General features: G+C 37.7%; 1 protein-coding gene across 1 annotated transcript in view; it reads right to left on the bottom strand.

Moving 5' to 3' along the window:
- Nucleotides 1–23709, bottom strand: part of LOC131052172 (uncharacterized) — a 51735-nt gene extending 28026 nt beyond the window's left edge. Inside the window, exon 1 of the mRNA XM_057986784.2 lies at nt 23141–23709. Within this exon, the coding sequence (XP_057842767.2) occupies nt 23141–23405 (265 nt within the window). The 5' untranslated portion in view covers nt 23406–23709. The remainder of the gene's footprint in view (nt 1–23140) is intronic.
- Nucleotides 23710–25979: the final 2270 nt, after the last annotated feature.

Consider the following 25979-nt stretch of genomic DNA (forward strand, 5'->3'; position numbering starts at 1 on the left):
ACTTGGAGAAAAACTTCTCCCATCTTGGCACAACTTCCTGAGTCCTACACATTGTGTTGGAGAACAAGGAAACATTTTCCAAATGTTCCTTCAAGAAGGATTCTATGAAGAAGAACTCATGCAACCTATCCTTCAGGTTGTCCATTGTCAACTCTTCATCAGTTAATCTTCTTGCAAACAATGCCTGCGTTGCATTGAGGGTTTCCTCCTAAACCTTTTTGACTAATGCTCCCAGTAATGTTGACTCCCAATTGGACCTCTCAAAGAAATCCTTTCTAGTGCTAATTGCATAAAACTATCGAGGAAAATCATATGCCTCGTTTTCCTTGATGACCTTCCCATCAATCAATGTCTGCCTGGAAGTCTCCATCAATGTCTCAAGGCGTGGAATTGTCAAGTCTTGATAAATGTGCACATCCTCCCATGAATTGTCCATGCTCTCCAACTAGGATAGATAGCCAGGATCCTCCAATAGAAATGAGCCAAGTCCTCAATAAATTTACAAGTTGAAGTGAAGATGTCTTCTAACCATTCCTTAGAGCATTGAGCCATTTTCCTTCTTTCTTCAATCCTATCTATGGATTCCTTCCAAAGAGAAGAGGGAGGAAGAAAATTCTGATCTTCCTCTCTAAATGGATGCATCAAGCATCGCACATATTCACATAAGGCTTTGTTTTTGCTCTTCAACTTCCCATTTTTCTCTTCTACTCTCTTCATCTGCTCCTTCAATGCTAAGGAAGACTCATCAAAATCTTCTACCACTTGTGCCTTGGAGGCCTGCCCTAGGTCGACTGATATGACATCATACTCATTAGGAGTAATCTCATTCTTGTCCTTGTCAACTCTGGGCACAGCTATGTGTAACGTCCTAGATCTTGATTTATCTCTTGTAACTTTGGAGAATTTCTTCATCGATTTCTTCTCTGCTGGCTTGTTTATCCTATTCAAAAGTTCTTCAAGTTCCAGCGCAGGATCCATCTCTTCCTCTGGCTCTTTCCTCATTCTCTCTTTCAGCCAATCTGGAGCAGCTGCTTGTTGATTCAGCATTCGCAATTGTACTTGTTCTTGTGAAACTTCCTCAAAATTTCCTAAGTCTCCCATGTTTGTTTCCTTGAAACAATCCTAGACCTCTCTTTTGGATTCGGAGGGAGTTCCTGTCTTTGATTCTTCTGTTGAACAGGCCTCTAGGAGGCACTAACACTGAGAATATCCTGCACTTGTGAAATGTCTTGATCATCCTCTCGCGACTGATTTATTGTGACTTCTTCTGTGAACATTTCAACTCCGTGCACACTTGAAGAGCTAACAGGCAATTGTGCTTCTTCCATCCTTGGCCTCTTCTGCTGCGGTTCTTCCTACTAAACTTCCTTTCTTTTCTTTGCCTAGGAATTCGCAGGAACACTTTTCTCCTTCCCACGCTCTATTCTTTCCTTGTGGAATTTCTTCTTCTCTGGCCTGGGCTCCTGATGACCCTTCAGTTGCCTCGTCATGCGATTCCAAGCCTCCCATTAAATTGTAAGTTAGGTGGGTATTCATTGCTTTCAACTTTGTGATGTGTCGTTCAACCCAATGCTTAGTAAACTTCAAAATTGGCATGCTTAGGACATCTAATCATCAACTTTTGGTTTTAACCAATTAGGCACTCGAATTGGCTTATCCTTCTCTTTTTCATACTCCGGTTGAACAGTATTCGCATCCTCTTCTATTTGATCCAGCACTTGTATAACTTCATGGATTCTTATCAGCTTAAGAGGCAACCTAGAAAACAACCTCCTTCTAATTTCATAGTCATCCTTAGCATTAGCCCAATAGTCCTCCAGCTAAATCTTGTGTTTGTGCCTTATACCAACTACCATCCTTATTTTATCATACGAATCAAAGAATGTCCTTGCGGTATGAGGTGCTAGGTGGTAGAATATTAATTCATCTGCTGACTTTTCTACTGCTGCCAATGATGGACACATTTCCTCATAATCCCCCACGACGATTGGAAAATCGAGCCTCAATTTAATCTTCTTCTGAAATTTGTCATAGGCGATCAACTGTCTAGTAACCTCTAATAGCACCATCTTGTCCATTGGATATCTTGGAAGTTTATATGGCTGGGCAAAAAATCCTTGGACCCGTATATAAGTAAATTTTGGAAATTGAATGTACAAGGCCCCATACTTCTTTACTAACTTCCTTGCTTCTTGTGACAACCTTGTGTTAAGTCCTCCTTGCAAAGATCTGGTAATATGCATAGTAAAGGTGTCGCTTGCATGATCATATGTGTAATTGTGGATAACACTCATAGACTTTCAATTGTCCTAGTCCACATCCCATGGGTCCTTTTGCCTGGTAACCCGCTAAATTCACCCATTCTAGCCAACAAGTAGACAATATATGAGCTCATGTAGAAAGATTGAGACTGCTTTAGATTCCTCAATTGCTCGTCCAAGCAATTGCTAATTATTTTTGCCCAGTCTACCACATTCATGCCTTCCATTACTTCTCCAATGAAGTAAAACCTCCAAGATTCAAATATGTAAGCCTATGGACACCCCATGACCCAGCTCATCATCAGCACAAGATCGGCATATTCTTGCTTCAAATCCATGTTGGTGAGCTCCTTGGGCAACTTTGAAATGTGAGGCTCCGACTTCTGCATCCATATTTTATTGATGATTCCAGCGCATCTCCCAAAGCAGAATCATAAATCAAGGTCGCTCTTTCCTTGGTCTTATACATCATGGACTGGAATGCAAGAATTCCAAAAGTCTCCCCAATTGATTCAGCGATATGATTTGCCAAGAGTATGCAATCAGGTGCCAAAATCGCTCTTCTTTCAGCATTGTAATGTTTTGCACATTCCATAATCAACCTTAAGCACTGGATAGCAGGAGAGAAGCCGACAGCTTCTACTATTCCACTTTTGACTATCTTTCAGGCAGTAGCTGATGGAGGATGTCCGTTTGTTCCAAATACTCTCTTTTTGAATTCTCCCAACTTGAAAGTTCCCAAGTTGGTGTCGTTGACTTCTCTCCATTTTGAAATGATTTTTGTCAGCAAGAGAAATCCTCTCTACTCGTTCTTGATCTGTGCCTATCGGGAAGTATTTGTCGCCTTGTTGGATTCCACCATTCCTACAAAATAAAATAATTAACATTAAATTCCTAACAAGAGAATTCTAGAAATCCATCGAAGGAAGAATCCCATGCTATCAATTCCAGACTTAAATAAATTAGAAAAAAAAAAACCAAAATAAGAACTTTTGGATAATAATAAAAACTTCGCCCTAGCTCTTCTTCACTTTTCTCTTGCTTCAATTTCTCCAAAACTCGTTGTGAAGAATGAATTCCAAATCCTTGCTTAAATAGAAGTCATCCACTAAGTTGCTAAGTTGGCGAGGAGATAAATTTAGTAGTTGTATTAATTCACTTCAATCATGCGTCATGTTTCCTTAATGAGAAAGAGACAACTCGCCATTCCAGTGGACCCCGCCGTCATTCTTGAATTCAAATAGGAATGTCTATAATTTTTCAAGTCATGCTTCATTAATACAGAATATTCCTTTTGCATGTTGCCAACTCATCCTTTACAAGATTATTTCTATCTTAGACGTACAAAGAATATTTTTGGAGGATTTTCTTGCCTTGAGGAATTTTTACAATCTTTTCCATTTCTAAAGAATTCTTGAATGCCTATCAATCTCTGGAGAAGGAAAAATCCTTCCCTTGTGAAATTTTGCCTTGGAGGAATTTTGTGAATGCTCACCTGAAGGGAGAATGTTCTAACAACCAGCCACTTTTTTCATTCTCAAGGAATTTTGTCTTGTCTAGAGTCCGAAAAGAGAAATTCTGAACACTTAGTCAACTTTTTTTATTTCCAAGAATTCCTCACACTTGGGGGCATTTGACTGGTAGAGGAGGAATTTGACTTGGGAGGAAAAGTCCTCCATGACCAGGGATATGCGCCATCCCTCTGTCCTTGAGTGCATTTGGGGTGTAGTGGAGGAATTTCCTAGAAACGAAAAAATTCCTCCTTGTCTTGGTTCCGGCACCCTTCATCTTCCTTGAGCGTATTTTGAAGGTAGTGGAGGAATTTCTTCCTCAAGGAAGAATCCTCCTTAACATGAAATTTGCGCCCACCACCTTGCCTTGAGTGCCATTAAGGGGGTAAATGAGGAAGTTTGAGGAATTTGGAAAATCCTTCTTGATTGTTTGGATTTTGTGCCCAGGAATAGACTTTTCATGCCTTGCCATTTGGAAAATACCTCATTAAGGGGGTAAATGAGGAAGTTTGAGGAATTTGGAAAATCCTTCTTGATTGTTTGGATTTTGTGCCCAGGAATAGACTTTTCAACTTTTCTGGATTTAGAACTTGGATATTCAGGAATGTTTAGTCGTCAGTGCCCTACCAGCTACTAGAGATGGACCTACCAAAAATAGACTTACTAAAAATAGACACTTACACAAAATTAGGCCAATCTAGGATGTAGTGAAACTTACTAAAAATAGTAAGTCCTCAGAATTTGCTCAAATTTCACTAGTAGCTTCCTTGAAGGGTTCTCACTTCATTGCATTATTCAAATTTCTCAAAACCCTAAGCTACTAACCTCATTTCTAAGTTTGAAGGATAAATACCCTAAAATAGACAATACAAGCTTCTAGACTTAGCCAAATTTCTCCAAAACACTTGAAGACTTTAGCCAAAATTCGTCAAAAAACACTTGGAGACCTGACGAGATTGAAGAAACTATTGCCAAACTACCCAAAAGACCACAACCAAAAGCCCAAGTGGACCAAAAATGTAGGGGGTCCCCATTTGGAATGGGGTGATGTGTGATTAGGTCACAACAGGGGGTACTTTCAATCCTTGGAAAACCTTCATCATCCCGTCATCCCGATTTGAGAAAACGCTTTGTTTAAGAGACTTGCTTCTAGCAGCATTGATGGCTAGCTCAATAATTGTCGTCTCCATTTTGCTAATCAGACATTCTCTTGGCATGGATTTATCCTGAAATACTCTTCGATTTCATTCTTTCCATAGTTCCCAAATGATAGAAGATGGAATGATTTTCCATAAGCTATCGAAAAAGCCTTTCCAAATCTTGTCAGGCCATATTTCAAACCAATCCTTCAGATTTTGTGGAAGGAAGCATTGGAAGCTGAGGTTGTCGATAAAGTACTTCTAACAAGTCTCAGCATACGGACAAGTTAGAAGGAGATGAGTGGCATTTTCTTTTGAGTTTCTACAAAGGTAGCATCTTCCACGCCCAACAATGCCAAGCGTAGCCAACCAGTCCTAGGTAAGTATTCTATTTTGAATTGCTAACCATGCAAAAGCTCCAACTTTAGGTAGACACTCTTTTCCCCATAACAATTGTTTAGGTCATTTCTGATCATCCATAATGGCATCTTTGATTTTATATCCCGCCTTCACCTTATATTCCCCATTCATGGAGGCACACCAACAAATTACATCTTCCTCCTCCGAGAATGAGAAAATTCTTTCTTCTAGAATCTTGGATAGGGTGGTCTTTTGGTCTTGAGCAACATTCAAATCATTCAAGTTTTTCCATTGCCAGTTTGGAATTCCATTAGTCACCACAACTTCTCCATAGTTACATATTTTCTTCCCCCATAGCCTACTTGTTCCCCTTCTAATATCCTCCAAGATAGGATTGTTGATCAGAGCCGGATATCCCTCCCACGAATCCTCCCAAAAGGACACCTTTCTGCCATTCTTGACTTCCCAAGTGATGTGCTTAGTGATTATCTCTCTACATTCTAATAGATAATTCCAAATTGTCGACCCCCTTGGCGGGTCAAGGGTATTGAGGATCCGTATTGGTTCCTCAGAATCTAGATACTTTTTTCTAAGAATATGTACCCACTTTTTGATTGCCTTTAGCATACATGCTCTAGACTAGCTTAGCCCCCCATTGCCAAACTCATAATTCTTAGTTGCTTCAAACATACTCCACTAGTTGCCTGTGGTCTACAAATTTTCTCCCACGAGATCAAAGGGACTTTTTGTGTCTCCTCCGGCCCATCACAAAAAATACATCTCATGATTTGAATTAAAATGTACTCAGCCGCCCTAGGAAGCTTCATACAAGACACCTAAATAGACCAATATTGCTAATAGAACCGCTTTTAACATGAGGATTTGACTTGTAGAACTAAGCCACTTTCCTTTCCACATCTCCATTTTCTTCTTGCAGCTATTGATCAAGGTTCCCCAATAACATTTTTTATTAATGCCAACAAATAGAGGCATCCCAGGAAATCTTCCTAGGAAGTTGGCTATCCTCATCTCCAAGATTCAAGCAATCTCCCTTTGTAGACTCAGTTGAACATTTAGGAAAAAGACTTCTAACTTCCCCCAGTTGACACCATGCCCTGAGGCTTTGCTATAGTCATCCAATACCTTTTTGATATTCCTAGCCTCAACTCTGCAAGCTTTCCCAAATAGAAGTGTCATCCACAAACTGTTGGTGGGTGACAGAGTCTATGCCAAGTGCCACTTCAATACCTTTGTAATGTCCCCTTTCTAAGCGATAGGAGATGACTAGGGGTTGACCTATCATTCAAGTTCCCGTAAGTCAACGGTATGATTAGGGGACTCATTTTGAGAGTCATGGAGCTTTGCAGGGGCTTTGTGAGCCGTTTTGGACTTTCAGACGACAGTTCCCACTTTTTAGAGAGGTCTTCTATTTTTTAGGGAGAACTAGCAGTCGACTAGATGACCACTCAGGGGACCAAGGAGCAAAGCAAGATCCTTGAGCAGTTACAGGTGTTTGGAGAGAAGTTTCAATTTTTTAGAGCAAGTCCCTACTTTTTAGGAGGAACTGTCAATTGGCTTGCAGGACTCAGGCAACATCAGTGATCACAGTGCTTCAGACGGAATTCAGATCTAAGTCACGGATTTCATTTTATGAATAAATTAAGAAATATTTCCTAAGTTGGATTAAATAAATAATAATAAAGTGAAATAATATAATCACTTTATATTAATAAAGTGGCCCCTTGGCGAATTTTCTTGGAAGTTATAACTTAAAGGTTATAACTTAATAATATGGCCACTTTTAATGAGAAATTAGACCCTCAATGGGTCAAACTACTTAGGGAAAGTTATTTTTTAATAAAAAGAAACATTTTAACATGTTTTTTGATGCCAAAAGTACAACCCCAACCTCAAATTCGAATTAGGGTTTGAGGAATGTTTAAAAAACATTGGGGGCAGCATTTTATTCATTATTCATTGGATACTTGACAATTTTTTCCCTGGAGAGCTTTGTAGCAGCAAGCTTAATTAGAGTTTTAGGTTGAGAATGAAAACTCTCACCCTTATTCAGTGTGTGGACGAAAACCCATTCACCTTTGCATTGAAGGAATCCTCTTTTAGGTCATTTGGGGCCAATATCTAGAGGAAACTTCATACTTTCAGCAAGAATAAATCATCTACAGAACATTTGAGCAGATTAGAACAAATTGGGGAACATTTTCCAGCAATTACTGTGCTTTTAATGCTGGCCATATCATTCCCAGGCTGGTCGTACCCTCTTTGCTTCTCCTATGAAGCCAATAGAATAAATTAGAGGGTTTTGATTCAGAAATTTGTGTGTAAATTCATTGTTGGCAGCAAATAAAGACAGGTCAGTGGTTCTTTCAGGGAAATTTTAACACATTTGGGCTACATCAGCATTTTAGTGGGGAAAAAGGGTCTCAATTTTGGAGGTTTCTCCTAGCAAGAATTTGGAATAAGCACCTGATCTGCTATTTCTTCCTTAAATTGTTTTTGATAATTATATATAAGGAGAATAAAACACATTGGAACAATTTGCAGCACCTGGAGGCTCCTGTATTGCTTTGTGCACCACCTCTAGCATCAAAATACGCTCATCCAAGTAGGGTGTTGGACACCTGGTAGGCCAGTTTTGGCTCTAGTTGTCTTAAATAGTCATTCTCTTGAATTTATAATTTGCTGCAATAAAATCTGAGTTCTGAAATTTTATTTCAGTCAATTGTTTCTTTCATGCATAGATGGACTACTCGGCGAGTAGCAAAAACTCGCCGAGTTTTTGGGCCAGGCTAGTAGATTTGACTTCTACTTGCCCCAAAAACTCGCCGAGTTTTTGCCAAAAACTCGCCGCTTTTTTGGCGAGTTTTTGGCAAAATCTCGGCTAGTCCGAGTTAAAAACTCACCAGCCTGTTTCCTCATAGCCGAAAACGGCAGAAAGAGAATGCATTTTGTGTTTTTTGATTGGGTTTTGGGCTGAGAAGGGGGAAGTTGACTTGGAGTGACTTGCAAGGTGATTTGGAGTGATTTTTGAGTGATTCCAAGTGGATTTGAAGGGGATTTGAAGGGAAAATCAGATTCCCAAGTTAGTTTTTTTATTTTTTTCTATGCTTTTTTTAAACAATTTGTTTATTTTTTGTTTCATTTAGATGGATTAGAAATTATTCCTAGGTAGTCTAATTACTTTCTAAGTTATTTGCACAAGATTTAATACTAGATTTGACAAGTTTTGTTGAATTTTCACAATTTTTTTGAAGAATCTAGTTTTCAAAAAAAAATTCAAACCCTACTATTTATTTTTTTTTAAACTTTGAATGATGTCTAAATTTATTTAAACTAATGTAGATAGTTTGCTAGATTGTTTAACTAAAATGTTAATTTTTTTTTCACTTTGTATGTGTAGGTTAAGTAAGAATTAATCATGGCAAGGGAGCAATGGCCACTAGATCCATGCCCATCTGGATATATAGGCACCCATCCTAGAGGTGCTAGAGATGGGGCATGGAGGTATGCCTATGAGGGACCCGATCCTGGGTCAGTTATATGCATAAAGTGTGAGAAAATACTTCATGGAGGCATCAACTGCCTCAAATACCACCTTGCAAGAATAGACAGGCATGATGCTAGAGCATGCCCTGGGACCACTGAAGAAATAAAAAGACAAATGAATGCCCTACTTGCAGCTGGAGAACAGAAGAAATTGCAAAGGGAGAGGGCAAAGCTAGCCATGAGATCAACCATAGCTGAATCTCAAGGTGTTTATGTTGACATTGAAAAGGAACAAGAAGCACTTGAGGGCATAGTGGGCTCTCGGCGTAGCCCACGTATCCGCAAACCCACCACCACCTCGCCCATCGCTCTTGCTTCCTCTAGTAGAGTACCTGGCACTGTTCCACTTCCATCATCACGATCAAGGTCCATAGGTGATTATTTTGTGCCCAGGAACACACCTGGAGCACAACCATCATTAGAGGCCACTGGATGGAATAAGGAGGTACATGAGAAAACCGACATTGCAGCAACTGATTTTTGGTACTTCAACAACATTCCATTCAATGTGGCGGACAATCCTTATTGGCTGAATTTGGTGACTGCTATGACAGTTTTAGGAAAGGGGTACAAGGCCCCTTCTTGCAAGGATTTGAGTGGGAGGTTAGTATATTACTACATAGTCCACTTGATTTCATTTTTAATTATTTTTTAGATTTCTTGTTTATTAAATCAAAATTGTGTACTAAGACCTAATTTCAATTTGCTCTTACAGGTTGCTCACAAATGCAGTTGCTAGGGCAAGAGAAGTGATGGAGGATCAAAAAATTGAATAGGCAAATTATGCCTGCACCATTCTTTCTGATGGGTGGACAGATGGCAAGAACCGCACCATCATCAATTTTTTGGTTGCTTGCAAGGACAATGTAGTGTTCTTGAAATCTGTTGATGCCTCCAACAAGGTGAAAAATGCAGAAACATTGGCTGGAATGTTGGAGCATGTCGTCATGGAGGTGGGGGTAGAGAATGTGGTGCAAATCATCACAAATAATGCAGCAGCATATGTGTCAGCAGGTAGAATCCTTTTAAATTATCACCTTTAGGCATTAGCAATATTTTCATTTGTTGTGGCTTTGTTTTACTTGGTTGCATATTTCTTAAGAATAAATTCTTCTTTTGCAGGAAGAATCCTCCAAGAGAGGCACCCCACTCTTTTTTGGACACCTTGTGCAGCACATGTCCTTGACCTTCTTTTGGAGGACATAGGAAAACTTGAGTGGGTGACTCCAGTTGTGGAAGATGCAAGGAGGATAACCAAATATATTTACAATCACCCTTGGGTCCTAAATTTGATGAGACAGCACACTCAAGGGAAAGATTTGGTGAGAGCTGGTGTCACAAGGTTTGCAACGATTTTCTTGACGTTGCAAAGCCTTCTTGCTGCATTGACTTCTTTGAATAGAGAATGGCTTAACTCACCTTATTCAAAGAAGCCTGAAGGAGAAGTTGTCGCATGCATAGTCTTCAACAACCAATTTGCACAAAGGGTTGCAGAGATTGTGAAGGTTGTTATTTCAAAACTTTAATTTTTAAATTTTAATTATTCTTGATTCAAGTCTCTCATTACTAATTTGTAACTTCATTATTTAATCTTTTTGTAATTTGTATTTTACAATTGTAGGTGTCAGAGCCCTTGGTTCGAGTTCTTCGCTTGGTGGATGGGGATAAAACCCCAATGGGATATCTTTATGAGGCCATGGATAGGGCCAAGGAGTCTATCAAAAATTACTACAAGGGGGATAGACTCAAATTTGATCCCATTTGGAAAATTGTTGATAGGAGGTGGAACAATCAGCTCCACCAACCCATTCATGCAGCAGGGTACTTCCTCAACCCTCATTTTAGGTTCGAGGGTTCTTACTCAGATCCGAATGGAGAGGTCATGGAGGGCCTCAGTACATGCATTGAGAGGATGGTACCCGATGTTGAGGAGAGACCCCTCATTGTGAGTGAGCTCCAAAATTATGAGGGAGGAAGGGGTAAGCTATTCTCTTCAGAGCTGACTAGGAGAGGAAGAACCACTCAAACCCCAGGTATAACATTTGCCATTTGGATTTTGGGATCTAAAATGATTGATAAATTATGTTTTCTCTTTTCTCTTTGCTTTCTAACTTTCTGTTGTGACCATTTCACACATCGCCCCATTTAAATGGGGACCCCCTCTTTTTGCTCGTTTTTGCTCGCCTTTCTCTCTGCTTTTTTAGGGTTTTGGTTTAGTGTGCCAGTTGTCTGGAATAGGGTCAAGCCTTAGGGTTTCTGTTACTGTGTTTTCAGGCCAGAGTCCAGTCCAATTTTGAGCTTTTGAGCTTCCTCTCGTGGAATGCAATTCTGAATAAAGTAAATTCGCCAGAGGCTGAGTAAGTTGGTCTAGTTTCAATTGGAATTTTGAATGCATAGTCCAAATTTGTCTAAGTGTGAATGATGAGATTTTGATTTTTTGTCCGATTGAGTAATTTTGACCAAATTTTGAAAATTTTGATAATTGATCCCGGGCATTGGAAATGACTTGTTTTTGCCTTGTGAAGTGATTAAACTCCCAAAATCTTGATATTTTGGCCTGTAGGAGCAAAATCGCTCCTATCCCTCAGTGAAGGACCGGAGCTTGTTTTTCAAAATCTTACTATCTCTGCAGGATCAAGATGAATTTCGAATTGGAAGTGATAAAGGGAGGCATGATCTTTCCGTTGAATATAATTTGAAGAATTTCACAAGCATGGAAATGTGCCAGGAGCAAAAATCGCTCCTGTCCCTCAGTGAAGGACCGGAGCTCGAAATCAAACATTGCCTTGTCCTTGCAGGATTTGAACAATTTGACGATTTGAGGAGATCAAAAGAGATATGTTTCATCAGTTGAATATAATTCAGAAGTGCCTTCGTGAAGAAGATTGGACCTAGAAGCTAATGCGCTCCTGTCCCTCAGTCAGGGACCAGGGCGAAATTCAGTGGTAGCTCCTGTCCTTCTCCTAGGGACCAGAGCGAATTTCCTCATGAGGCATGTTTTGGGCAAAGATCAAGTAAGTTTCGAGTTTGAGGTAAACAAAGAAGGTGCAATGAACTCGTTGAAGACAAATTGAAGATTACAAGATACCAAAGTGAGGCCCAAATTGGCCTAGGCGCTCCTGTCCCTCAGTCAGGGACCAGAGCGATTTTTGCCTTAGGTCAATTTTTCACCAAGTTAGAACGAATTTTATGCCAAGAATAGGTGAAAGGGTCCACATCGAGTCCATTGAAGATAATTTTGGGAGTAAGCAAAGTGTGATGGAGCCTAGAGCATCAAATTCGCTCCTGTTCCTCAGCCAGGGACCAGGGCGAAATGTTAATTATCATGCCTTCCACCCAAATTCAAGCCACTCTAAGTCAGGATACAAGCTGGCAAGGACATTTTGAGGTGTCTCGACGAAGAACGAAGTATCAAAGACCGCAGAAGATGAAGGATTTGCACTAAAATGCCCAAGTTCGCTCCTATCCCTCAGTCAGGGACCAGAGCGAAATGTTCAAGTGAGGCCAAATTTAAGTTGCCATTCACATTTTGAGTGTTCGAAAGGGAGTAAAGAGCATCATTTTGAGCCTTGAAGACAATTACAAGTTAATATGATGAACGATTTGCACCAAATGGCCAAGTTCGCTCCTGTCCCTCAGTCAGGGACCAGAGCGAAATTTCTATGAAGGCTTAAATTTTGAATATTAATCCCATTTCATACGTTCGAGAAGGATCAAAGGACACCGTTTTACATTATGAAGGCAATTGCAAGTTGATAAGAACAAAGATGAGCCCAGGATACCAAGAATCGCTCCTGTCCTTCGGGCAAGGACCAGGGCGATATTCACTATACTAGCCAGTTCATTCAAAAATCATGCTAAGTCAAGGACGTACAAGGTTGCAAAAGGTTAAAGTGTCCTTAAGAAGATGATGTGCAAAGAAACCAAACGTCAAAGGGTGATCAAGTTGAGTCAAAATGCTAGATCGCTCCTGTCCCTCAGTCAGGGACCAGGGCGATTTTCATCAAACCACTTATTTTCCTTCAAAATCATGACAAAGCAAGGGCACACAAGATCGAGAACATCATTTGGAAGGTGACAAGAAAAGAAGTGAACGTCAAAAGATCGCAAAATTGAGCTAAAATGGAAGTTCGCTCCTGTCCCTCATCAAGGGACCAGGGCGATATTAGTCACAAAAGGCACTCATCCACAAAGTCAAGTTAACCAAGTTTGAAATTCCCAGCAAACATGCCAGTTTCAACGTGAAGATGGAGGTTTTGAAAGTCAAAGGCAAAAGAATCAAGGCTAAAATGCAAGTTCGCTCCTGTCCCTCAGTCAGGGACCAGAGCGATATGGTTTGTGTCTTTCCACCTCTCCAAGTTTTGGCGCTAAATCATTTTTGAATTTTATTAAATGCTAAAAATCGATAAATTTAATTAAAGATAGCATTTAAAAAATAGCGCAAAGCATTTATTAATTAATTTTTGCCCTTTTAAAAAATCGAATTAATAAACAAAGGCATTTAATTAATTAATTATTAATTTAATTAAAAATCGAATTTGAGCGCTTGGATTTAATTTCTTACAAAGTCGGCCTTTGGTTTTATTTATAAATTGTTTTAAAATTGCCTTATTTTGCAAAGTCGGCCTAGAGGTAAATGAGAGGTAAGTGCCTATAAAGGGAGGGTGATAATTACGTTTTCAAATCATCATTTCACCTTCATTCATATGCGATTTTGAGAGGACAAAGAGGAGCGAATTTCATAAAGGAGAAGTGTGAGTTTCTATTCAAAGTGGTGCGAATATCATCAAAGGGGAATACGAACTTTGATTGGAGGTGAGGCGAATTTGCTATCATCAAGACATTGAAGACCCCTCCCAAAGGTGGCGAAGTGCTAAGGGGAACATTCTCTTGAGGAAGATCACGTGGGAAAGCTTCAAATTTTGATTTTGCCTAGGCGATTTTCTTCATTTTGCATTTTAGAGTTAGCTCTCAAGTGAGGTATGGCGAGGTCTTCTCTTGTTTTGAATTTTTGATCGTCATAGCTTGAAATTTTGAAATTTTGAATTTCAGTAGCTCGATCATATTTAGGAAATGATAACTCAAAGACTTATCATGAAGTTTCCTAAATTTAATCTCTAATCTATAGTTATACCTTGAAAAATCTAGTTACTTATTGTGAAATGTTGTGTAGGTGTTACGATGGCGACTCCCAGGCTCGAAAGATCCACAAGTCGGAAGACTCTCCCCTCAAGGAAAATCAAGCCAGATCAAGGACGGTCTCATCAAGGACGATCATCAAGATGAGGGCGACCTTTTCCAATCCAGCATTCCAAGGCGAGGTACATCGATCATCCTGCAAATCAAGGACAGAAGGAGTTAGAACAAGAGTTAATTAAAGATAGCTTCTCAACGACATCAAATTGAATATCTACCAAGCTAGAAGTGTCAGACGAGGTGGCATCCTAGTCATCACTCCTCCAGTCGGATTGGTCCACCTCAACAATGTCCAGATTCAATGTACCTAATTCATAGAAGGTGGCACAAACTCCGATGTACCTACCCTAGTTATCCATTGGTGGAAATTTCTAGAGAGGACATGTGTCCAAGCAATCCAAATTTATCATTGGTCAAGCATTAAATGTTATGTAATGGTTGTAATAAACCCTAATTAGGGTTTAGGTGTCATAATCTTGGCCATTGATCTTCTTTCAATCTGGACCGTTCATTGTAAATGAGGATGCTATTTATACCCTCATTTCATTTTGTAATTAGAAATTAGAGAGAGCTGGAAATTCTTGATGTATTAGAGAGATTAGAGTTTAGAAGCAATTTACTTTTGTAGCAAGATTGAGTCTTGAGAAAAGGAATTCAAACAATTGTTGTACATGATGGCTTTGAGATCAATAAAATATTGAAGTTATGGTGTTTTGTTGCAATTCTCTTGGTTATCTTCATGGTTGTTCATTTTTCTTGAATCACTCTCAATCAAAGTAGTGTGTTAATTCGAAGGACAAAGTGTTGGACTTGATCTTTGGTAGGATTCGCTTTCCAAACCACTAGCTTCTTGCTGATTGTAGGAACGTCTTGCGTGTTCGACTGGAGATATTGGAATCACTCAAACCTTCAATCATTGTTGTATCTTGGATATGTACCTTCGTGGTAGTGTCTTTGATCTTTGATGTATTGAAAATCATTTGTTACCTTAGAAGATCGCATCAATTTCAATTGAGTTGTTAATTTATGGCAAAATTGAAGTTGGTAGAATCTCACCAAGTCTAGTCCACATCAAGTCATTCTTAGGGTTAGACTAGATTAGACCTCTTGCCAACCCTATCCTTTTGATATTTTTTTTTGAAAAGCTTGTTTAGTTTAGCAAAATCTTCGGCAACGTAAGGCCCCTTGATGACACAGCAATCACAACGACCACTGGTGCTTATCCACACGTAGAGACCCTACTAAAAAGAACATTGGAGTCATCCTAACTGATCCTTCTTGCGAAATCTTCAGCAGTTAGCGACTTTATTCAAGAGAGGATAAGATGCCTTTGGGTATTTTATTCTGTGTATGATTGTGTACAAAATACACGTCAACACTTTCCCATTTTATTTATTTTGCAGATGCTTGGTGGCAAAATTGGGGTGGAAACACCCCACATCTCAAAAAATTTGCCCTCAGGGTCTTATGTCAACCTTGCAGTTCATCCAATTGTGAGTGCAATTGGAGCTTGTTTGAAGCAATCCACGCGAAGAAGAGGAGCAAGTTAGCGCAGAAACGGCTCAATGACCTTGTCTTCGTGCAATGTAATCTTCGATTGCGCGTAAGGAAGGTAGAGGAACTAGAAGGTGGTCCAATTGACTTGGATGATATAGATCCTTACAGTGATTGGACATCACAGGAGCAGCCTCCATTGTTTTCCGACACTGACATCATTGATTTGGAGAGGCAGGCTATGGAGGAGGAGGGGGGCGGATTTGGTTTCACGCTGGATGACATTGAGGAAGAGGATGAGGATGAGGATTCATTGCCAGTGCCAGAAGTAGGTGGAGACATAGCTTCATCCAGGATGGAGGATGAGCCAGCCATACCGAGCGAGGAGGCACAGTCACGCCCACAGCAGACTTATACGACTAGACCCTCTAGTTCTACCTCTCCCCAAGTTTTTGCTAGAGCTGGGAAGAGGAAGTTGTAATTGTAATTTGTAATGATGTATTTACTTTTGGTTTTACAAAAACTATTTACTATATTGCTTTCAGGCTTCTAGCCATCAGCATTCCTCATTAGGATGCGATTTTGTAGACACTTTACATTTAAATATATCTAGAATCAGCTTGTTTCTTTTGTGTTTATCATTTATTGACTCATTGGATGCATCTTCTCATTAAATTTTGCAAAAAAAATGCATTTTTTATTAAATTTAAGCGTGTTTTTAAGTTGTCGAGTTTTTTGCTGAGTTTTTTTCCCAAGGGCTTGGCGAGTCAAGCCGAGTTGCAAGTAGTCCAACTATGTTTTTATGTATTGCATTCTTTTGGCACATTGGCATAAGCAAGCAAAACCCCAAAATCTGAAAAACATCCAAAAATTCACCTCAAACCAATAAAACAAATTCGCTGGTCAAAGATTTGAAAGCAAACAAAAACTTCAATTTGGGTCAGATTCTCAGTTGGCATCCTTCAACCTTTCCACTGGCCTTCCCTCCTAACAAAGGATATATATCTCCTTAGTGCTTCTGCCATTATTATGAAAAGAAAAGGGGGCAAGGGATCCCCTTGTCTAATGCCTTGGGTTAAATAAAAGAACCCTTGCGCCACTCCATTCACTAGTACAAAAACTTTGGAGTGCTAATGCAGTTGCACATCCATTCAATCCATTTTCCTTCAAATCCAAACCTTCTTAAGACAGCAGCAAAAATCGACTGTCCACTAGGGCATATCCAATTTAATCACCATGTTGGGGGTTCTTGTTTTCTGAGCTGTATGGATAGACTCACGAGCCACAATTATGCCTTCCACTATAGACCTTCCAAGCGAAAAATCGCTTTGTTCTTCTGAAATAACTTTGTGTAGAACCTTCTTTAATCTATTAGCAATCACCTTTGTTGTCACTTTTTAGATAGTATTACATAATGCAATGGGCTGGTAATCATTCATACACATTGCATCCTTCTTAGGAATCAATGCTAAAAAGGTATGGATTCCTCTACACTCCCAACATAGTGGATTTCTTCATGGATTCCTCTACAGCCTTATGCACATCATCCCCAATAATATCCCAAAAATACTAATAAAATTTGGCTAGGAATCCATCTGGGCCAAGAGATTTATCTTGATCAAGTTGGAAGGTGACAATTTGAACTTCTTCCTTGGTTATGCTTCTTTACAATTCTGAATTATCCTCTTCACCAATTATTGATGGGATCTTTTCCAAGACATCATCCCTAATTCGATCATGAACTAGGGTATCACAATTCGGGATTGTTTGGAAATATCTCACCACTTCCTGATTAGCTTCCTCAATCATCAAAGTCGTTGATCCATCTTCTCTTCTTATGTCCACCATTTTGTTCCTGCCTCTATTTGCAATCGCAATTTTGTGAAAAAATTTAGTGTTTCTATCTCCTTCATTGAGCCACATTTCCCTAGATTTCTAACGCTAGTAGCACTCCTCACGAGCCAATATCTCGCTCAATTCTTGATTCAATCTTTTATCTAGCTCATATTCTGCCACCCCCATCCCATTCTCAATAATGACTTTATTTAGAGCCTCAAGCTCCCCTGCTACCCTATCCTTTTTTCCAAAAATGTTTTTGAATTGTTCCTTATTCCATTCCTTGAGTTTGCTTTTAACATAAGCAAGCTTCTTACTAAATAGATACAATTTAGATGGATTACCTCAATTTAGATTGACTACCAATCCTAATCTCCATCCACCATTTACGGACTAACTCCTTCAAGGATGGGTCCCTCAACCACATATTTTCAAATCTGAATGGACTACCTCCTTTGGGATCCTATGGTTTGATCCTCAATAAAACTGGAAAATGATTTAATCTGGTATATGGGAGAATCTCAGCCTCATAGGTGAATAGCTCATTGTTATAGTCCCCAAAGAGAAAGAAGCAGTCAAGTTTTTCAGCAGTACTTGTGAAATCCTTTCTTCAATTTGTCCAAGTGAACTTCCCATTCCTGGCTGGAATATCCCTCAGGTTGTTGCCATCCATGAAGGCTTGGAAGTCAAGTTGTACTCTTGTGATGGTTTGCAACCCCCCTTGCTTTTCTGAATTGTCTAAAGTGGCATTAAAATCTCCCCCAATCACCCCAAATTCACCATTCATTTGTGCCAACCAATGAGTGATTTCATCCCATAATCCTCTTTTGGCAATGGTGGAAATTGGCCCATAAACATTGATGATCAAGAAACTTAAATTCCTACACAAGTATCTACACCTAGCAGCAATCCAATTGGGACGTTCTATAATCAAAGAACAAACAGTACTCAAATGGATCCATATCATACTTAAGCCACCTGAAGCACTGGCTAATTCCTCAAAAAGACCCTCTCATTGTCGCCAAGCTTTCATTTTAAATTGGTATTCCTCTTTGCTCCATTTGGTTTCTTGCAAGAAAATGATATATGCTTTACTTTGCTCTAATTGACACCGAATAAGGCACCATTTGCTAGGGGCATTGATGCCCCTAGCATTCCAAGTTAGAAGCCTCATTCGTCCTCGGGAAGGATAACCTCCTTCCTATTTCTTAGTTTCATCTAACCTTTCACCTTAGTAGCCATTTCCAATTTTGCCTTATTGGATTTTGCACCTCTTTTTTGCTTAGTTTTCACATTGAGCTTCTTCAATTTGGATTGAGTCTGTTCTATCCCCTCTCAACCAGAGTGTCTATTTGGTCATCCGCATAACTATCTTCCAGATCAATGTCGTTCTCCAAATCATCTTCATATTCTAGGTCATTCTCTTGCTTCTCTTCTAAGGGCCCAGCCAATGAATTGATGGCTATGTTCAGATTGGGAGTTTCCTCTACCGCATTCAAGGAAGGATTGACCTCGAGAGCACTGCTATTCATTTCCTTCTTCTCATCTTCTAAGGGTGTATATTCTATAGTCATATGTTGATTTGGGATCTCTACTTCTTCCCAATTTGGAGTCACTTCCATATCACCACAATGGAGAATTTTGTCACCTGAGTTCTAGTGTCCACAACCACATTGTTGTTATCCAGAGAATTACCAAGGTCCTCCCCAGGAAAGGAGATCTGATCACCCCCAGAGTTCAGCATTGCTTTCCACTTTCTCCCATTCTCCGCATCATCATCTATGATCTGATCATCTAGCCCCTTGCCCCCATCGGGAGCACCACTATCCTTCTCCTGGTCTACCTTTGTGATCTCTAGATCTTGCCCTATCAACTTTTGACTACTTAAGCAAATCCCTTCATAGTTCTTGGCCTTGCAATCCGAACTCCCATGATTTTACGAGTTGCACTTTTGGCATAGACTCAAATTATCTTCACGCTCCAAAACTTGCAGCCACATTTCCCCATCTATCTGGATCTCTATTTCCTTCAGGATATTGCCATTAGCCTTCATATTGATACAAATCCAGGCATAGCTTCCTAGAAAGCCATCTTCCCTAATTTCTACTATCACAATAGATCCCAAACTCTTGGCCAACTCTACAAGGGTTTCCCTCGCCCAATATTTCATGGGAAGATTGTAAAGGCGAATCCAGGTTTGTTGCTCACTGATTTGGTGTTTCCATGGATTGAAGTTAGGGAACCAATCCTTTGTATAAATACCCACACTATTTATCGAGTAGGGACCTTTAGTGAAAGAATCCAACTTCTCCTCGCTGGAACAGAATTCTATTAGGAAGAAGCCATTAGCTAAAGCGCTAATTCTAGTTGTGTCTCCCCACTTGTTTGACCCCCACTCCATTATTTTGTGGATAGTTGCCCATTCTTTACCCCATTTCAAAAACATCCCTATTTCTTTTAACCTGCTGACTACTCTTTGGCCCTGGGGATTTTAAATACTAATAGATTTTTTACCCTCTAAGAGGATAGGGTTTGGAGTCATACCTTGTGTATCCCCAATGTGATGATTGGCTTGCATATCATGCCTTCTGCCCCTCCAAGGTTTACTTGTTTTGAGGCCTCGATGTCTACCTCTATTTCCAATGTTATGCAATCGCCAATTCTCCGAAGTATCCGCCAAAAGCCTCCTTTTTTGCCAAAACTTCCCATACCCATTCCTCCTGTAGTCACGCCTATGCCAATTGTTCTCTGATAGTCCTGCCACTCTGTCCAATGAAAGGATTCCCCAGGATTCTTAATTCCGATCCGAGTTGCATTATTGCGTATCATATTTATTCGGCAGAGGGATGTTCTGCTGCACACCTCTTTGCCTGTATCACCTGATTCCGAGCCCACATATGTCCACCCATCGACCCTTCTCATACACCCATTGCAGAATATGTTTGCCCTTCTGCAATTCTCTACCATTCCGCTCTTCCGGTTTAGGATACTCTGATTCCTCCAGATCTCCCCAATGTCTCCCTACAAGATCCTCCGCTACTCTCTGAAATTCGCACTTCACTTCCGTTTACCAGACTCGCGCTGCTCTGCTCCCGCTCGCATGCACCATTTTTTCTCAATAAATTCCCTTTCTTGTGAATATTACAACAGCATGAAAAAAGTTTGTTAAAGTAATGACTACTTATGAAAACCGATCATCATTAAAATAACTTAAAAATACAAATGGCATAGCTGATAAAGGATTTGGTGAGAACATGCTAACAAAGCCTAAGGATTTCGAAAGAAACTTCCTAGGGACTAGATTAAGTTCAATTTTGATGCTGCTGTGAAAAGAAATCCAAGATAAAGAGGAGAGGGGATTTTTAGAGATGATGATGTGTTTTCGGTCTGTATGGGCCTAAATAAAAACAATAAGGCAGAAGCAACAGCTCTCTTAGAAGGAATAAGCATTATAGAGTTCATATGAAGACACTCAAAAAGGGGCAGTGCAGTGACTTAGTAAATGAAGATGCAAATAGAGAAAAAATTTAGATCATGGAACAACATATCAGGGGTACAGGTTATACAGTAGCAGATATAGCAGCCAACTGGCAAGTGGAAAAGTTGGACAAAATGATTTATAATTATCCTTTTCCCTCTATTGCAATAAAGCTTTGCCAAAGTGAAAGAGCTTGCTCTTCATTAAAATTTGTAAAACTTGGGATCCAAAAGATGAAAGACTGCAGTGCATTAAAAATGTCTTCATAATGCTTTTTCATAATTGAATTGAACAGAAGATAATATTTTCAGAAGAAAGAGTGTGATGGATAAAAGATGAAATCCACTATTTATTACTACTTCTAACTTTATAACAGTGGGAATATGCATGGAGCTTATGAATGGAGATTGCTCTATGGGTGGACAAAAAAATGCTTATATTTAATTTTTGAAATTTGTGTCATATTTTTATTTTCTTGTATTGGTTTGTCAACACCAACTGGGACCTGACATGTCGCTAACAGTTTTTCTGGTCTAGGGTCCCTTAATCCTGGGTGCTTTTAGAGAAATAAAAAACACAAGACAAAATCCCACAAGATTTAAAGTCCAGCTTAAATATAATTTGATTGTGAAGCAAAGGAAGCAAATACTAAAAAGAACACCAGTTAAAAGTACCATGAATTTGCAATATTATTGAATTGCAGAAATTTCGAAAAAAAAAGTACTTTCAAGTTTCAAGAAATGATATAACATTATATTGCTCAATCTGGGTAAAAGCAGAAATTAGATGTCAACTTGAATATTGATGGTTTTGAATTGAATAACTCTGATATTATTTAGTTCTAAATTTATTTTTTTTAAAACGGTGAAAGTCATTATGCTACAAAAAATAAGTGTGCTCCCAAAGAGTGAGTTATGCTCAAAGCGAGTAAAGCAGAAAATTATTACAATCTTGAAGACTGATGGTTCTTAAAGGCATAAGAAAACAGATTAGATAATTTGACTGTCAAAGACTCAAGTAAGTTTTTCAAGGTAGAGCTTGGGTGAGGCCATGGGCCGCCTTTGATGCAATGTAGGATAAGCTGTGCCTCATTCCAGAGTAAGCCAAGATTCGGCCACATTTTTTATATTTGCAAACCTAAATCACAATCAAATGTACCCATTAAATTTGAGTCACATTCTGCTGAACCTCATTAAGCCAAGCATACGTCAGTAAGATTTCTAATAACAAGGTCATGCTTAAACAAACCCATTAAACATCACTTATGCTCAAATATTTTCTGAAATGTCTATAGTTGTGAAGGACAAAAAACCCATTAACCCTGGCTAATGCTTAAATATGTAATCCATAAAGTGCACTGTAGTTAGGAAGTACAGTGGAGTTAGGAATGGCAACATACCCATTCAACCTGACATACATTCAAATGCAATCCATAATGTGCACTAGATTTACAAGCCACCTTATTACGCTGAATCCTGGATTGTACTTTTATTGGTTTCCCAGCTACTATCTCAAACAAATTTTACAGTCTTTAGAATCTATTATATAATCCGAATTTCAGTATTTTCTACAGTTAAGGGTGCCATAGACCTGAGACTGCTACAAGTTTGCCTTAATCCCCAAAAGCTATTCTAAAATTCTGCAAATTCTCTTCTCTGTATCTACCATATTTTCCAAAAAAACAAAGTGCTTCTAATCTTATTATAGCAAAAACTAGTTCACAATTGTTAAATAAGATGGGCACAAGTGGTCAAGCATCAAATTAGATTAAATATCATACTTAATTGACTAGGCACCTCAACAAACGAGGGCAGGTGAGTGTCCAGATTACTTTGATGAAGAAGATGCCCCTTAACCATAGTATCTAAGCCAAGTTGTAATTCAACAGACTTTCATTGTGAAGTCCCAAGTTCAAATCTAATGATGCAATAAAATTAGATTAAGTTCAACACTGAATTCTCTCGGCGCAAAGCAAAATACAGTCCTCTGCGACTGAGAGGAATACATACACTTTGGTAGTCGCATCTAATCCGAGAGGTAAATCAGCGGGGATTTTTAGCTCAGCCCCAAGTTCAAATCTGAAAAATTACCGAATTTTGAATAAACAAAATAAATTTGAATAAAATAGAGCACACTTTTTGGGCATTAAGGGAAAGGCAAGTTCTTTGGTGGGAATAGATATTCAGTTGTTGCGCCATCTAAGCCTGAGCAAGGCAAATTTAAAGAAAACTCACAAAATAACGAAACAAAAACTATTCCACTGTAAACAAGAATATATTTTTAATATTTTTTATTTTTCACCTGGGAAGAATTTGCCCACAATTGTCAAAATCTTTCTACCAGCCTTGTCCTTGCCTTGAAGCTCCAAAATCTGGAGCTGGTCCAGGTCCGAGAAATCCTCATCACCATCTGGCATAAGAGACGTGAGGGAAGCATCACAATCATGCCATTCTTCTTCTTCATCTTTATTCTCATTGTTTCCGATGCCAAAGGCATGGGCATCCACTGTAATATCGGAAGCTACAACGAACAGTGAAAAGTCTTCCTCTGAACCATTGTTACCCATTTATTTTCCTACCGCCGCCTCGGCTATCGATTGCAGAATTGATGCTGATGAGATCATTATTATTATTAATTATGGTTATGGTTAAATTTAAGGAAACGTGTAAATCTCCACCGAGAATCCCCATCCCTAGTTCAGTCCGAATGGTAGTAGATCGTCCATAGTTACTAAGTAGTACCTGCCAAAAGTATTATAGTCAAAAAGGAAAATAATTATAGTCAAAAAGGAAAATAATGTTTCTCTAGGGTTAGTTTACACTAATTTAATAAAATAAATAAGCAGAGACATCAGGCATCATGTCTCTATCGTGAGTTATGAAGGAAGAGGAAAAGGAAGAGTTAAAAGATAAAAATATAGAGATATAGATATAGATAAGAAGATTAATAGATAAAGAGAAAGAGATAAAGGGGGAGAGATAAAGGTGGAGAGATAGAGAGAAAGAGATAAAAGAGAAATAAGTATATAGGAACAGGGATGGGGAGAGAGATATGCGGTGTTATAGGGGTAGAGAAAAGTATATATGTTATTAGTATTTGTCGTTAGGCAATATTATTGTAATGAGTTTTTTTGCTTTTCCAGTTAACTAGTTATTAAAACCAATCACAAACAAATTTTAACTTTTATTGTACAATTTTTAACATTATAAATTACAAAAATTATTTTTCTGTACACTTACCCCTGTCCCCATGCGGCTGCTTAAGTGCATTATCTGCTTAAATTTAAGCAGTTGATGTGTCCCCATGCAAATTTTTATTTAGGAGGAATTGGATAGGGACACATCAACTGCTTAAATAAAAATTTGCATAGGGACACATCAACTGCTTAAATTTAAGCAGATAATGCACTTAAGCAGCGGCATGGGGACAAGGGGTTAGAAATTAAAAATAAGCTTTGAAAAAAAGTGGGGGCTGAAAATAAGCATATTGAGAAAAATGATATGTGGCTCCACAAATTTCTTTCCCTCCTTTTTATTTGCCTCCAATATTTTCTCCTAAATTTACTCCAAAAGTATTGCATACATTTTTTCATCTAAAACTAATTGCTTCAAAGATAAGCAGTAAAATTAAATATCCATGGGCAGCAACATGGGGACCTGCCCTTATTGGCTAAATACAATTTAGCTGTTATAAGCGAATTTTATATTGCTATATGTATAAATATTAAATTTTATAATGTTATATTATTTTAATAATATATTATTATAACATAAATAGATCTATAATCAATCAAATAATAAAAGTATCAAATTGTATAAAATTTTAAGGGATATATATTTATAATAATAATTACATATAATCAATCAAATAATAAAAGTATCAAATTGTATAAAATTTTAAGGGATATATATTTATAATAATAATTACATAATTAAAAAAAATGTTATGTTATAATAAAATAAATTGATTTGTTATTTTTAGTTACAGTTTTCTTTTATTAAATTAATGTGTTTAAAACTAATTATACTTTTATACATATTTTATTATATTTAAATTACAATGAATTTAAAAAATTATTACTATTTTTATTTAATTAATTTGACTTAATAAAATTATTATTATCAAGACTATTGTTATTTATTATTAATTTTAATTTTTCTTAATATTGAATTTTATATATAGTTTTGTTTACACATTTTTGTTTATTATATTTTAGTTTTTAAAATAGATTTAAATCTAAAACTATTTCAATTATTTAACTTTATTTTGTGAAATTAAAAATTTATTAGGATTTCTTTAATTTATATTATTTTTTGTAGCTATCAAGCCTATTGTTATTTATTATTAATTTTAATTTTTCTTAATATTGATTTTTTTATATAGTTTTGTATACACATTTTTATTTATTATATTTTAGTTTTTAAAGTAGATTTAAATCTAAAACTATTTCAATTATTTAACTTTATTTTGTGAAATTAAAAATTTATTAGGATTTCTTTAATTTATATTATTTTTTCTAGTAAAATTTTAATTGTTATGAAATAATTATGTTTAATTTTTTAATCTTAATTATTATAATTTTTAAAATATAATCATTATTAAAATTAAATCATAACTATTATTAAAACTATACTAAAAACAAGGCAAGTACTAGCCACTATGTGGCACTTGTTGGTTTTTATTTTAGGTGCAAGAGGTAGAGATAAGTATATATCTTGTTGGCTTTTATTTTAACAAGAGTGTGTGGAGAGTAGAGGGGTAAGAGTGGGAGAGATAAGGTGACAAAGACAAGTAGTAGAGATAGGTATTGATATGGAGATTGAGAAAGAGATTGAGAAGTAGAAATTTTAACTCTTATACTAAAGATTACAAATAAAACCAAAGTTTAAAAGTTTAAAATTAAATTAAATCTACTAAAATGGTAAAAAGCAAACTCTTAATTCTTTTAAAATTTAAAATTTATAAAAAATAAACTAATATTTATATTTGTCAAATTTTTGTTTTTCTATTTTAATGATAATTATAAGATATGATACAATCATTAATACTAAAAATTATTATAATGATGAATTTAAAAATATCATTAATCTTTTCATCCTGTAGTTGAAGACTTTTATATTGCATAAATAAATAAATTATT

The sequence above is a fragment of the Cryptomeria japonica genome, chromosome 2 (assembly GCF_030272615.1).
Source record: "Cryptomeria japonica chromosome 2, Sugi_1.0, whole genome shotgun sequence".
Taxonomy (NCBI): domain Eukaryota; kingdom Viridiplantae; phylum Streptophyta; class Pinopsida; order Cupressales; family Cupressaceae; genus Cryptomeria; species Cryptomeria japonica.